This window comes from Pipistrellus hanaki (genome assembly GCF_964339955.1).
Source record: "Pipistrellus hanaki genome assembly, chromosome: 15".
NCBI classification, from domain to species: Eukaryota; Metazoa; Chordata; class Mammalia; order Chiroptera; family Vespertilionidae; genus Pipistrellus; species Pipistrellus hanaki.
This window is the reverse complement of record NC_140517.1, coordinates 5,857,322-5,870,120: the sequence shown is the minus strand read 5'-3', so window position 1 is coordinate 5,870,120 and position 12,799 is coordinate 5,857,322. Positions and strand designations below refer to the sequence as shown.

The window sequence follows — 12,799 nt, the reverse complement described above, 5'->3', positions numbered from 1 at the left end:
CCACCCAAAGCCAAATCTTCTCCTCCAGTCACCTTATATTTGTCAGGACCACCCCCCTTCCCTCCCCACCCCCCTGCACATTGCTTTTTCATGACAAAGGGGAAAACAGGAACTTCACAGTGAGCACCTCCCCACCTTCACCCCCCCTCCAGCTTAAGCAAGGGGCCGATGTGAACGCTCAGAGGGCGCTTGGGCAAGGGTGGGGAGGAAGAGCGGGGTTTGTGAGGAAGGCTCTGAACGCAGGGGGCAGGGAAAGTCTTGGAATAGAGTTTCTTCTATAGGGACAGGGCAGGCTCCATGCGGAAGAGGGGTGTCCGGGGGAGGGGTGCACACATCTCGAGGTGGGGAGCCCTAAGAGCGGCTCATTGGAGAGGACTTGATGGGAACAGGTTGGGGTGCAGGAGGTCCGAATTGGGGTCCTTGTAGGAGGTGGGGTGGGTCAACTCCGGATGAATAGAGGGTGGAGGGTTGCAGTAGGGATCCCGACAAGGGTACACAAGGGGTGGCAGCAGATCTGAGGGTGGGGGGGGTCTGGGAGCCCATCAGCCAGACGGAGGCGTGAGCTCGGGCGGCGGGTCTGGGCGGGGCGCCTGGGGCGGGGCGGCGGGTCCTCCCGCGCGGCAGGGGGCGCTGTGGGCCGGGCGGCGCCGGGCCGGGCGGCGGCCGCTCCTGGAGAGAGCGGCCCTTTTTCCGGGTTCCCTCCTCCTCCTCCTCCTCCTCCTCTTTCTCCTCCTCCTCCTCCTCCTCCTCCTTCCTCGCCGCGGCTGCCCCTTTCCCGGCCGGCGGCCGCCGCTGCTGGTGCCGCCGTCGCCGCCGCCTCGGGCCGCGAGCCGAGCAGAGGCCGCCGCGCCGCGCGAGAGCCGCCCGCCCGCCCGCCGCCCGCCCGCCGCCCCCGGGCCCGGCCGCCCGGCCGCCCGGCCGGCGCCCCCCGCGCCCCCGCCCGCCGCCCCGCGGCCCGGCCTGGCGTGGCCGCCCGGCGCCGCGCTCCGCCTGCTGCTCCGGCCCGCGGCCCGCCGCCCGCCGCCCCGCGCCCCGCGCCCCGCCGCCCCCGGCGCCCCGCGGCGCCCCCCGGTCCCGCCCGCCATGCCCGGCCCGGCCGCGGGCAGCAGGGCCCGGGTCTACGCCGAGGTGAACAGCCTGAGGAGCCGCGACTACTGGGACTACGAGGCTCACGTCCCGAGCTGGGGGTAAAGCCGCCGCCCCGGCCCGGCCCCGGCCCCCCGGCCCCGGCTCCCTCTCCCCCCGGCCCCCCTGCCCCCCGGGGGGCGCCCCGGTGCGGGGGCAGCGTGGGGTCCGGGCCCGGCCTGGCGGGAGGGCGGGAGCGGCCCCTTCGCCCACGTTGGGCTCGGCGGGGAAGGGTGGGGAGGCCACCGCTGTGCCCCCGGAGCCCTCACCACCCCCTGCCTGGTCTGTGGCTCTTTTGAAGTGAGTCTGGATGGGGCCACGTTTTTTAAAAAAAGACGCCCCGGTTCCCGGAGCCAGGCAGGCGCGAGGCGTGGAGGGCGGGGGTGAGGTGCGGGGCAGGTGCCGGGCGCCCCGCTCCCCCATCCCCATCCCATCCCGATGGGCTCGGAGCAGGGCCTTTCTCCCTCCTCTCAGCTGAGGACGGAGCCCGCCCGGCCCGGGGTGCCTGCTGCCGGCCGGGGCCTTGGGGTGCGGAGGGAGTGGTGGCCGGCGGGACAGGCACTTCCAGGGGCTGGAAGCATGGCCGTGGGGGGCCCGTGCTTGGTGGTGAACCCCAAGTCCTGGCACTGATGTGTCCCTCTTTGCCTTTCACAGTAATCAAGATGATTACCAGCTGGTTCGGAAACTTGGTCGGGGGAAGTATAGCGAAGTGTTTGAGGCCATCAACATCACCAACAATGAGAGAGTGGTGGTCAAAATCCTCAAGGTGAGTGTCTTAGGAAGTGGCATTGCGACCCCTGTCCTCCTCTCCGCCCCCCACTTCATCCATCCCCCCCCCCACATACACAGGTCAGAAGGGGACATCCTAGAGGGAGCAGTCCCAGCCCTCACTGCCCCATCGCGGGGGTCCGATGTCCCCCCAATTCCTCCTCCCACGCCATTTTCTTGGGAGAAAAGACGCAGGCCTGTTTCAAAGCTCAGGGTGATCGGTCTGGAGCATCCTTGTTTTGAAATGTAATTCCAGCCCCCCCCCCGGAAAGCGAAAGTCCCAAAGGGGCTTTTGATACAGAATGAACAGGTATTCAGAAGCAAGAGAAGCCTGATGAGGGAGGTCCCGCCATTCCAAGGGCTCGTGGCTGGTCCTGCCTCTCGGTGGCTCTGAGTTATTCCCGAAGGAAAGTTGGGAAAACTGGCGGCAGCTTCAAGGATGAGGTTTGCAGCCCGAATAGAGGGAAGTGCCTCCCAGGAGGACGGCTCGTTTCTCCTTTGGGGATAAAAGTTCCAGGTGGGGTGGATGGAGCGAGCCAGCTGCCCTGGCAGGGTTAGTGGTGGTGGTGGCTGGTTTTTGTTTGTTTTTTAATCAGCCAGTAAAGTGAAATGGGGAGCAATAGATGAGTACACTCATAATCACTAAAATCACCATCGGAGCAGCAGAGTCCGACCTCCTGCCATCTCTCGGATGAAGATGCGTTGCGTTCTTCGTGAGCGTGAGGAGTTGGCTCCGTTCTCCTCTTGGTAGCTGGCTGTGTCGCTTTCACGCTGTTTTCTAGAATGTACTGAAAAGTCATTCTTAGAATGGGTGAGAGGTCCTTACTGCCAGATCACCTGGTGCGCGTGCGTGGAATTTGGTGGAATTTGGAGAAGACGAAAGCGTTCATCTGAGCGCTTTCACAGGTGCCCGGTCTCCGGTGTGGACCATCGGTGTGGACCATCGGCAGAGGCGCCGAGTGAGAATGTGGGGCCGAGGAGCTGGTTTTGTGTCTGAAGGACAGAGTTAGGGCACCTGTGTCCTTGTTTAGTGTGAGGGTCAGGCTTACACTCAGAAAATCCCCTTTCAGAAAAGGGCTGGACGCCTAGGGCCACCCTGGCTAAAGAGGAGGCGGTGGACAGAGACGAGCAGTTTCCGGTGCTGTCAGACACGGGGAGAGGGAGAGGAGAGTTGATGTTTGAAGATGTGGAGTTTGACTCCCCTCCTCCCTAAATGGGAATTGCACCTACAAAGTCACATGGCCCTTTTTTTTTTTTTTCACAAGTACAAATATTTAAAGAAAGGTTCCTTCCCGAGAGGTCAGCTGGGGAAGCATACAGCTTCCTGGTCTATAATGAGGGTAAATGTGAATGTAAGCTACAGAGATTCTTTCTAGGAAGCAAGCAAGACATACATTGGAATTAGCGATATCCCTATTCCACTGCTGTGCATTCAGAAAGATGAACTGCTTCCTCAAAAGCAAATCGGGGAAAAACTTTTTTTAAAATATAATTTTTATTAATTTCAGAGAGGGGGAGAGAGAAACATCAGTGATAGGAGAGAATCCTTGATCGGCTGCCTCTTGCACGCCCCCTCCTGGGGAACGAGCCCACCACCTGGGCATGTGCCCTGACCAGGAATCCTGATTCATAGGTTGACGCTCAACCACTGAGCCACTCGGCCCAGCAACGTTGAAACTTTGAGTGCAGCTTCCTTCGTTTGTTTGTTTTGTTTTGTTTTGTTTTTTAAAAGGAACAACGTTCAGATGTACGCATAAATAACTACGTTCTTTAGGAGAGCATCACGGTGCTCGTTAGTCATCCTTGTAGAGGACTTTCTAGGGTCCCTTGCTGATAGTTGTCCCCGTGGAGAAGATTTGCATTATACCTTGTTTAGGGAATCCAATATGGAAGCCAAAGGTTATTTTTACGGGGAGAAACCGAAGCACAAAAAAGAACTCCTCTAAGATCGCTATGTTGAACTGAGCCTTAGCCAGAACTCTTGTTTCCTATTGCTTCCTGCCGCTTACTGCTCGTTTTAGCCTTGTAGGCTAAGCCCCAGGTTCTGGAATAAGACTGGGGAGGCCCCGTGGAGCTCTGGGTAACGAGGCATCGTTTCTGGTTTCTTCTCGATGCACGTTCTTTTCGGGGAGTGGCATGACCCACCCTCTTTACTCTGGTGAAAACTTCGTTCACTTCAATGTTTTTCAAAGCGCTGTGGCGTTTCTATCCAGATTTTTTTGTGAAGGATAGGGTAAGAAGCTGCTGATGGTATTATAGCGGTTTTCTCCTTGTTCCGACAGGCTGGATTAAAGTAGATTTTAAAAATTATTTTTTAAGAGTAGTGCATTTATTTATCCAGAGTTGTGTTCTACTCAGAAAAGCTGAAAAAATTTTTTTAATCCTCGCCCGAGGATATTTTCCCGTTGATTTTCAGAGAGCGTGGAAGAGAGAGGGAGAGAGAGAAATATGGGTGTGAGAGAAACACATCGCTTGATTGCCTCCTGTGTGCACCCGACCAGGGCATGGGCTGGGAAGGGGCGTGCGTCCGACGTATGTGCCCTTAACCGGAATCGAACCCGGGACCCTTCGATCTACAGGCTGACACTATCCACTGGACTAAACCGGCTAGGGCAGTGGTCGGCAAACTCATTAGTCAACAGAGCCACAGTTTGCCGACCACTGGGCTAGGGCAAGAAGTTGAAATTTTGACTACTAACTACTATTGTTGTGTTTGGTTTTAGGGAATTAGGTCCTTAACAAAGTACCAGCTGCTCACAATTGGGAGAAATCTAGAAAAAGCTTCCTCTTCCTGTAGGCCTAGTATGTTTTAGCTGCAGGATATGAGAATTGCTGGGTGATGAATGACCACAGGAATTTTGTATCGTTTAATTTGCATCAGCAGTAGATTTCTAAGCGTTTTATTGATCTAAACAAATTGGTTACTAAGAGGCTTTAGGAACTTAGAGATTGGTGAGCAGCCTGGCCATTGTGGCTCAGTTGGTGGGGCGTCGTCCTGGGCACCAAAGGGTTACTGATTCAGTTCCCAGTCCATCAGCGTTTTACTCTCACTTCGATATTTCTCTCTGCTCCCTTTCCTCACTCTCAAAAAAAAAAAAAAAAAAAATTGGTGAGCATAATTTTATCGTCTATCCTGAAGTGAAATTCTGAGGCCAAAATCTTAAAAAACTTTCCATCTATGGGAGTGTGTGTGTGTGTGTGTGTGTGTATATATAACATATATATGTTATATATTATATATATTTTTTTATTTTTTTTAGAAAGAGAGAATCATTGATTTGTGTATGCACTCATTGGTTGCTTCTTGTATGTGCTCTGACTGGGGATAGAATCCACAACCTTGGTGTGTCAGGATGATGCTCTAACCAACTCAGCTACCCGGCCAGGGCTGGTTATGTCTTTTGTGGCAGAAATTGTTTGGAGGAGAAATGGGAGTGGGAGATGGTAAGGTTCACATAGCAGAGCAGAAAGCCGCTTCAGTGCCTCAAATTCCATCTTCTGATTCTGAAAAACCCATTTTTCACTTCTTTTGAGGTGCTGCTTAGGAAGGATAAAAGCATTTGTCCATTTGTCGAAACTTTTAGCATTTTGTGAACACCACTGTGTGTGCATGTTAGCCCTTCTCAGGGTCCTTAGGACCCTTTAAGTTGAACGATTTCCTAATTAGGAGTTAGGAGCTGTGCCATGTTTTTAAAAGCAAGACCCTGAGAGAGCATGCTGCGTGCTTAGGGTCAGGCGGCCAGGCGGGGAAGCAGCGAGGTTAGGACTCCTCTCCTGGGAGCCAGGAGGAGCACAGTTAGGGCAGGAGGAGCACAGTTAGGGCAGGAGGAGCACAGTTAGGACGTCTGCGGGATACTTGCCTTCTTGATGTACTGGGAGGATGGACGCACACTCACCAGAAGTCGGAGCACTTGTCGCTGGTGATTTTGGGGTACTCCTCTGAAAGGAAATACTTTGGTGGCTGCTGGGTGAAGTGTGGGTACAGATGGGGTCTGATTTGTGTCCTCAGCAGTATGCTTAATGCACAGTGAAATGTTCCTTTACTTTCTTGGTTTGAAGCCTCAGACCAGTGTTTTTACATTTTTAAATTCATACAGTTCTTCCAAGTCTCATGATCACTTGCCATTTTTAAGTTGATGGTTTATTCCTTTAATATATTAGATTTTTTTTAGAGAGTTAAACCATGTGTGAAAATAATGTCTTGATACCCATTTTTATGTGTAGAGCATGGCTCCAGGTGCCTAATCTCTAGAGCCTACTTTAGGATCTGCTGCCTCAAAATCAGGGTGGGATAGTGTGAGAAGTGCTTAAATGGAGGGCAGAAGACGGGTTCTAGAAGCAGCTTAATTTATACTCCCTGGACTTTTTTCTCATCTGTAAAATGGGTATGCCTTTCTGGTTTAACTCAGTACTGTTGGGAGAAGCAGATGAGATATAGATAAATGGGAAGGTAGAGAGAGGATGGTGTGCTAGTAATCTACAAAGTCTTTTTCTTTCCTGACGGAGAGAATCTCGGGAAACAAACTGCCTGGATTATGATGTTAATGCCAAAACTTAGAAGCTCTGTGTTCTTGAACAGTTACTTATACTCGGTGCCTCTGGGTTAAAAATACTCCTTTCAGAGTACTATTAAAGGTGGTTGTTTTTTTAAATCCTCACCCTAGGATATTTTTTCCATTGATTTTTAGAAAAAGTAGAAGGGAGAGACAGAGAGACATATCAGGTGATTGACTCCCGAATGCCCCAAAAAAGGGCCAGAAGCCTGCAACCGAGGTATGTGCCCTTGACTGGAATCGAACTCAGGACCCTTCAGTCTGCATGCCGACGCGCTATCCACTGAACAGAACTGGCTAGGGCAGTTCTATTAAATGTTGATTAAAATGTGCTTAAAACAGTGCCTGGCACTTATAAAGCAATACAAATAATAGCACTATGCCACTTGGGGCCAGTGAATGGGTTTAGGGGACAGAACCAATAGTAGAAGGGACTACAATTCTCATGATGAGATTCAAAAGACCTGCTGTATGTATCCCCTTTTTAAATAAAATAAAAAAATTAAATCCTGAGAACAAACAGTTACCCTCAAGAAGCTGGTAATGTAATTGGGAAGATGAGACTTGAAAGATTGGGGGGAAAGTTGCTATGAAGAAATGACATAGCTCAGGTAGTGTTCACATTTAAGTCAGTTCAGTAGATTTTAGAGATGCTACCAGGATGAAGTAAATGCCACCATCCAGGCTGCACTTCCTTCCTTCATCCTGCATTCCTGGCAGCCAGTGTTCTTCGTAATTTCTTATTGCAGATGATGAAATTCGTAACTTGGTGGGGCAATCATGGCTTTGGTAATGGAATAAAAAAGTAAATCCAGATTTGGAGGTTCTGAGCTGGAGTCCTGTCTGTCTTGAATTTATCAATTAATTTGAAATGTGAAGACGTTAAAATGGAACTTAACCTATTAGTATTTGCTGGGATTTGTTCTTATACCTTTGATGGTAGATGTTAGTGTACATACCCTATATAATAAAAGGCTAATATGCAAATTGACTGAATGGCAGAACCACTGGTTGCTATGACGCACACTGACCACCAGGGGGCAGACACTGGACGCAGGAGCTCCCCCCGGTGGTCAGTGTGCTTCCACAGGGGGAGAGCCACTCAGCCAGAAGCCGAGCTCAGGGCTAGCAAGTGCTGCGGAGGTGGCGGGTGCCTCTCCTGCCTCTGCAACAGCTCTAAGGATGTCCAGCTGCCTCGGGGAGCAGGCCTAAGCCATCAGTTGGACATCCCCGAGGGCCTCCAGACTGCGAGAGGGTGCAGGCTGACCGGGCTGAGGGGCAGGCCTGTACCCACTCCTCCCTCCCCCCCATGCACATACAAATTTTGTGCACCGGGCCTCTAGTTCAATCATAATTAAATGCTAATAATTGAAATCATTCTCAAATCTGGCTTTTTAAAAAAATATATTTTTATTTATTTCAGAGAGGTCGGAAGAGATAGAAACATCAATGATGAGAGAGAATCGATCCGCTGCCTCCTGCATGCCCCCCTTCTGGGGATCGAGCCCACAACCAAAATACATGCCCTTGGCTGGAATCGAACCCAGGACCCTTCAGTCCAAAGGCCAATGCTCTAACCACTGAACCAAACCAGCTAGGGCCTGGCTTTTTTAAAAGTAGCTCTGAGTAACGAAATAGGAGAGATTACTGTCAACTTTTGTGTTTCTAAGTATGCTGTTACTAAACGTGTCTTTTGTTTTGAAATTTGGTAGTGTTGGTACATAGGGATAGAGAAAAAGTACCTTAGTCTTGGATTACATCGAACAGGGTTCTAAATAGCTGGGACTCTTCACCGTGTGGGCAGAAACCTGAAAAGGCCCTTCCTTGCTTCCCTCCCCCCCTTTCCTTCCTTCCTTCCTTCTTTTCTTCCTTCCTTCCTTCCTTCCTTCCTTCCTTCCTTCCTTCCTTCCTTCCTTCCTTCCTTCCTTTTCAGAGCTTATGTGCAGAAAATTTTACATTAGTTTTCCCGTTAAATATTCTCTCTCCAGGTGTGTGCCAAAATCCATTTATTTTGAAGCTTTGAGTTAATACTGTATTTCTTTTTGAAAGCTATGTATCATTTTCTCTACTAGACTTTGAGTAAAAAACCAAATTTTTGTTGTTTGGAAAATAGCTAAGCTGATTCAGTTAGAATCTTTTTTCTTTCTTTTTTATTAAAATATTACAAATCAGTTAGAATCTTTTAAACTCATAATCTTGGACTTGTAATAAATGAACCTTAGTTGGGAGAGACTTTCTAGCCTGCGAGATGAAATGATGAGGTTGTCATGGGAAATGGTTGTATTTTCTCCACGGGCTGTTACTGACGGTGAATGAGTGCGAACACTGGGCTAGAGAGTCTGAGCATCCTCATTCCTGTAAAACTCGTGATCTGCTTTCCTTAGGGTGCCAGGGTCCCCCCTCACCAATCCTGTCTGTCTCTCTCCAGTTCTCTTTGTAGAATTGAAGTGACCGCTTTCCCTCCCTGAGAGCGCGTTGGTTCTGTAGCTTCTGCAGCGTCTCCCGGGTTCCGGGGACTGTGCTGAGGCTGGAGGGAGTCACCTGCGTCCGGTTCCTGCGGAGGGCATGTCCCGGGCTGGAGGTCACTTTGCTTTTCGCAATCCCCTGGTCTCTCAGTAGGCTAGGCCTCCAGCTGTTGCGGGACTCCGCCCTGCGGTCCCCAGCCTCCTGTTCGGGAAGCTGTTAGACAGGTGACATGTGAGCCGCAAACTGTGTTCGCGTGCTCGGTAAGTTACCTTTGGACAGAATGAGAGAGATCTCCATCTTGCCCAGGAACCAGGCGCCTGTCTGACCTGTTGCTGAATAATAGGAGAGCCGAGCAAAGCTCTGCATGTGGCGCCGGGATAGAAGCTCATTAATGGTCACCCTGCACAGCTCACCGGTAGGAAGGAGGGCTTTGGTGTACACAGGCTTCTGGCTGTGGCCGATTTTTTCAGTGTTGTTATTTTTAGTCCTCACCTGGGGATATGTTGTTATTGATATTAGAAAGAGAGGAATCTCAATGTGAGAGAGAAATATTGATCGGTTGCCTCCCATATGTGCCCTGACCAGGAATTGAACCCGCAACCTTTTGAGTACGGCACAACACTCCAACCCACTGAGCCACCCAGCCAGGCTTGTGGTGGTTTTGTCTGTCTGTTGTTTCCTGTTACCACTCCCACAGATCTGCGATTGGATGACAAAACTAGAATTTTCTTACATTGACTGTATTGGTAGCCTTGGCAGAATTTATAGATAATGATAACTAGCCTTTATTTTCTTTAAACTTTTTGACGTAATTTCAGACCTGCAGAAGAGTTGCAAGAATTCCTATATATTCTTCACCCACATTTCTCCGATGTTAACATTTGCTTTATTCTTCTCTCCTGTTCTCTTTCATACATGCACATGCGTGCACGTGCATACACCCACACACACACACACAAATCTCTGTGTATTTATACTTTACTTATTTTTTTATTTTATTCATTTTTTAAATTTTATTTATTTTTTAAATATATTTTATTGATTTTTTTAAACTTATTTTTTTTTAAAGTGCTTGAGAGTAAATTGCCATCATCCTTCCTTTGGTGTGAATTTCCTAAAATCAAGGACAACTTCTTACATAAACCATAGTGCCAGGATCAAAAATCAGAAATTAGCTTTGGTATGCTGTTAGCTAACTATAGTCCCCATTCACATTTGTCAGTTGTCTTTATATGTTCTTTTTGTGTGTGTGTGTGTGTGTGTCATTCTAGATTTAAATAATGAATTGTATGATACTTATAAGCAGCACATTTTATTTTTTATTTTTAAATAAATATTTTCTTTTTTAAAAAAAATATATTTTATTGATTTTGTACAGAGAGGAAGAGAGAGGGATAGAGAGTTAGAAACATCGATGAGAGAGAGTCATTGATCAGCTGCCTCTTGCACACTCCCTAGTGGAGATATGCCCGCAACCAAGGTACATGCCCTTGACCGGAATCGAACCCGGGACTTTTCAGTCACCAAGCCGATGCTCTATCCATTGAGCCAAACCGGTTTCGGCAAGCAGCACATTTTAAATGTAAGAACACAGCTAATTGAAAATGAAAAGTTAGGAAAAAATTATAATGAAAGAGAGCAGCCGAAACCGGTTTGGCTTAGTGGATAGAGCGTCGGCCTATGGACTGAAGGGTCCTGGGTTCGATTCCGGTCAAGGGCATGTACCTTGGTTGCGGGCACATCCCCAGTGGGGGGTGTGCAAGAGGCAGCTGATCGATGTTTCTCTCTCATCGATGTTTCTAACTCTATCTCTCTCCCTTCCTCTCTGTACAAAATCAATAAAATATATTTAAAAAAAAGAAAAAGAAAAAAGAAAGAGCAGGTGTGGCTCTATTGTATATGTTCTATATATGAAAGAAAATCCCGGATCATGTGTTGCATTCAGTTGTCTTATCTTTTTAGTCGGGAACAGTTGTTCAGACTACTTACTGTGTAGATTAGAAGGTCCTTCTGTGGCTTCAGGTTTGAAAGCTTCATTTTCCCAAAGAGTTGAGCCCCCCAATGATGAAACTGGGAGTGAGGAAGAAGCTGGCTCAGTGGAGGTGGGGAAGGGACGCCGCGGCCAGGTCTGCTGGGGATCCTGGCAGAGTGGGTGGGCACCATCGCTGGCAGCTGCCATGGAAGGATGCGGCGAGATCCAGTCTCTCACGCCGCGTTTGTAGGTGCTGCAGATGCTCCGTGTTTCATAATCTCCCTCTCTGTTTGGTTCGGAGCTGTAGCTTAGTGACCAACAATAGATGGAGGTTTCTCTGACACGTGTATTATATTATGTACTCCCCCTCCACCACCAACCCACACACACACACACACACACACACACACACACACACACACGGGCTTTTTATATCTTGTTTCATGGCCAACCCGCTGGCCCCTCTGCCCGGGCTGTTGTAACAGTGTCTCCGTGGTGGAATGCCCCTTTTCCTTAGTTATGCTAGTTATGCAGCCACACTGGGGAAATGGGAGCACAGTGGCTGCCAGTGAGACCTGCAGTCAGACTGTCTGGATGTGATTCCTGCCCCCACTCTTTACTCTGAGCCGTGTGACCCTTGGGCAGATAGCTCAGCGTGGCTGGATCTACTACATGGGAATTTTGTGAAGATGAAATATTACTAACTACAAGATTGAAAATAACAAAGCTGGCATTTATTGGGTGCGTACTATGTGCCAGTGCTGTGCCAAGTGCTTTAGAAAACTTGTTGATTGCGATATGCTTATTTTCCTTCTTCAAACTCTTTAGCCCACTCAAGATAAGAAGCAACATGTGTGCCCTAGCCTGTGTTGCTCAGTGGATAGAGCGTTGGCCTGCTGACTGAGGGGTTCCAGGTTTGATTCCGGCCAGGGACACATGCAGGGTTGCAGGCTAGATCCTCCCCAGTAGGGGGCATGCAGGAGGCAGCCAGTCAATGATTCTCTCTCATCATTGATGTTTCTATTGGGTCGGCAGCTAAGTAATTGCGGATTTTTTAAAGAAAATCAAAGACAATTTTTTCATGGAACTAAATAACTTTATTCTGTAATGTATTGCCCATTTTGATCAATGACCTTTTGCCATCTTTCAGGCAGCATCATAATCCCACGTTCAAAAAACTTCTGGTTTTTATTAGCAAAAAACTGAATCAGGTACGATTTGACATCATCATCATTATTGAAATTTTTACCATTCAAGGAGTTTTGTAAAGATCGAAACAAAAAGTAATCAGATGGTGCAAGGTCAGGACTATATGGTGGATGTGGCAAAACATCCCAACCAAGCTCCATTAATTTTTGCCGAGTGACCAAAGATGTGTGTGGCCTTGCATTGTCATGATGGAATACAACACCTTTTCGATTTGTCAATTCGGGCCGCTTTTCTTCAACTGAATTGTTTAATTTCGTTAGTTGTTCAATGTAGACATCAGAATTGATCGTTCGGTTGGGTGGTAAGAGTTCAAAGTAGACAATTCCTTTGTAATCCCACCAAACTGATAACAAAACCTTCTTTTGATGAATATCAGCTTTTGATGTTGTTTGAGTTGGTTCACCTGGCCTGCTCCACGATCTTTTCCGCTTGATATTGTTGTAAACAACCCATTTTTCATCGCCAGTTATCAGTCGTTTTAAAAATGGATCAGTTTCATTACGTTTCTTTAGCAAATCGCAGCTGCTAATGCGTTGCGTTAACTGTGATTCTTTCAGTTCGTGAGGAACCCATGTATCGAGTTTTTGAACATAGCCAAGTTGTTTTAAGTGATTTTCAATGCATGTATGTGATACATGAAGCTTCTCTGCAATCTCACGTGTTGTACTGTGACAGTCCGAATTGATTATTGCTTTGATTAGGGCGT

The 12,799-nt window shown here is 48.7% G+C and overlaps 1 protein-coding gene across 3 annotated transcripts in view; it reads left to right on the top strand.

Moving 5' to 3' along the window:
• Positions 1–1,024: 1,024 nt before the first annotated feature.
• CSNK2A2 (casein kinase 2 alpha 2) overlaps positions 1,025–12,799 on the top strand; it is a 34,941-nt gene continuing 23,166 nt past the window's right edge. For 2 of the 3 annotated variants that reach the window (XM_084861295.1, XM_084861294.1), the window contains exons 1-2: positions 1,026–1,187; positions 1,780–1,891. In XM_084861295.1, coding sequence (XP_084717421.1) covers positions 1,084–1,187; positions 1,780–1,891 — 216 coding nt within the window. In that variant the 5' untranslated portion in view covers positions 1,026–1,083. Of the gene's footprint in view, positions 1,188–1,779; positions 1,892–12,799 lie in introns of all 3 variants that reach the window. The other variant, XM_084861296.1, reaches the window with a different exon arrangement.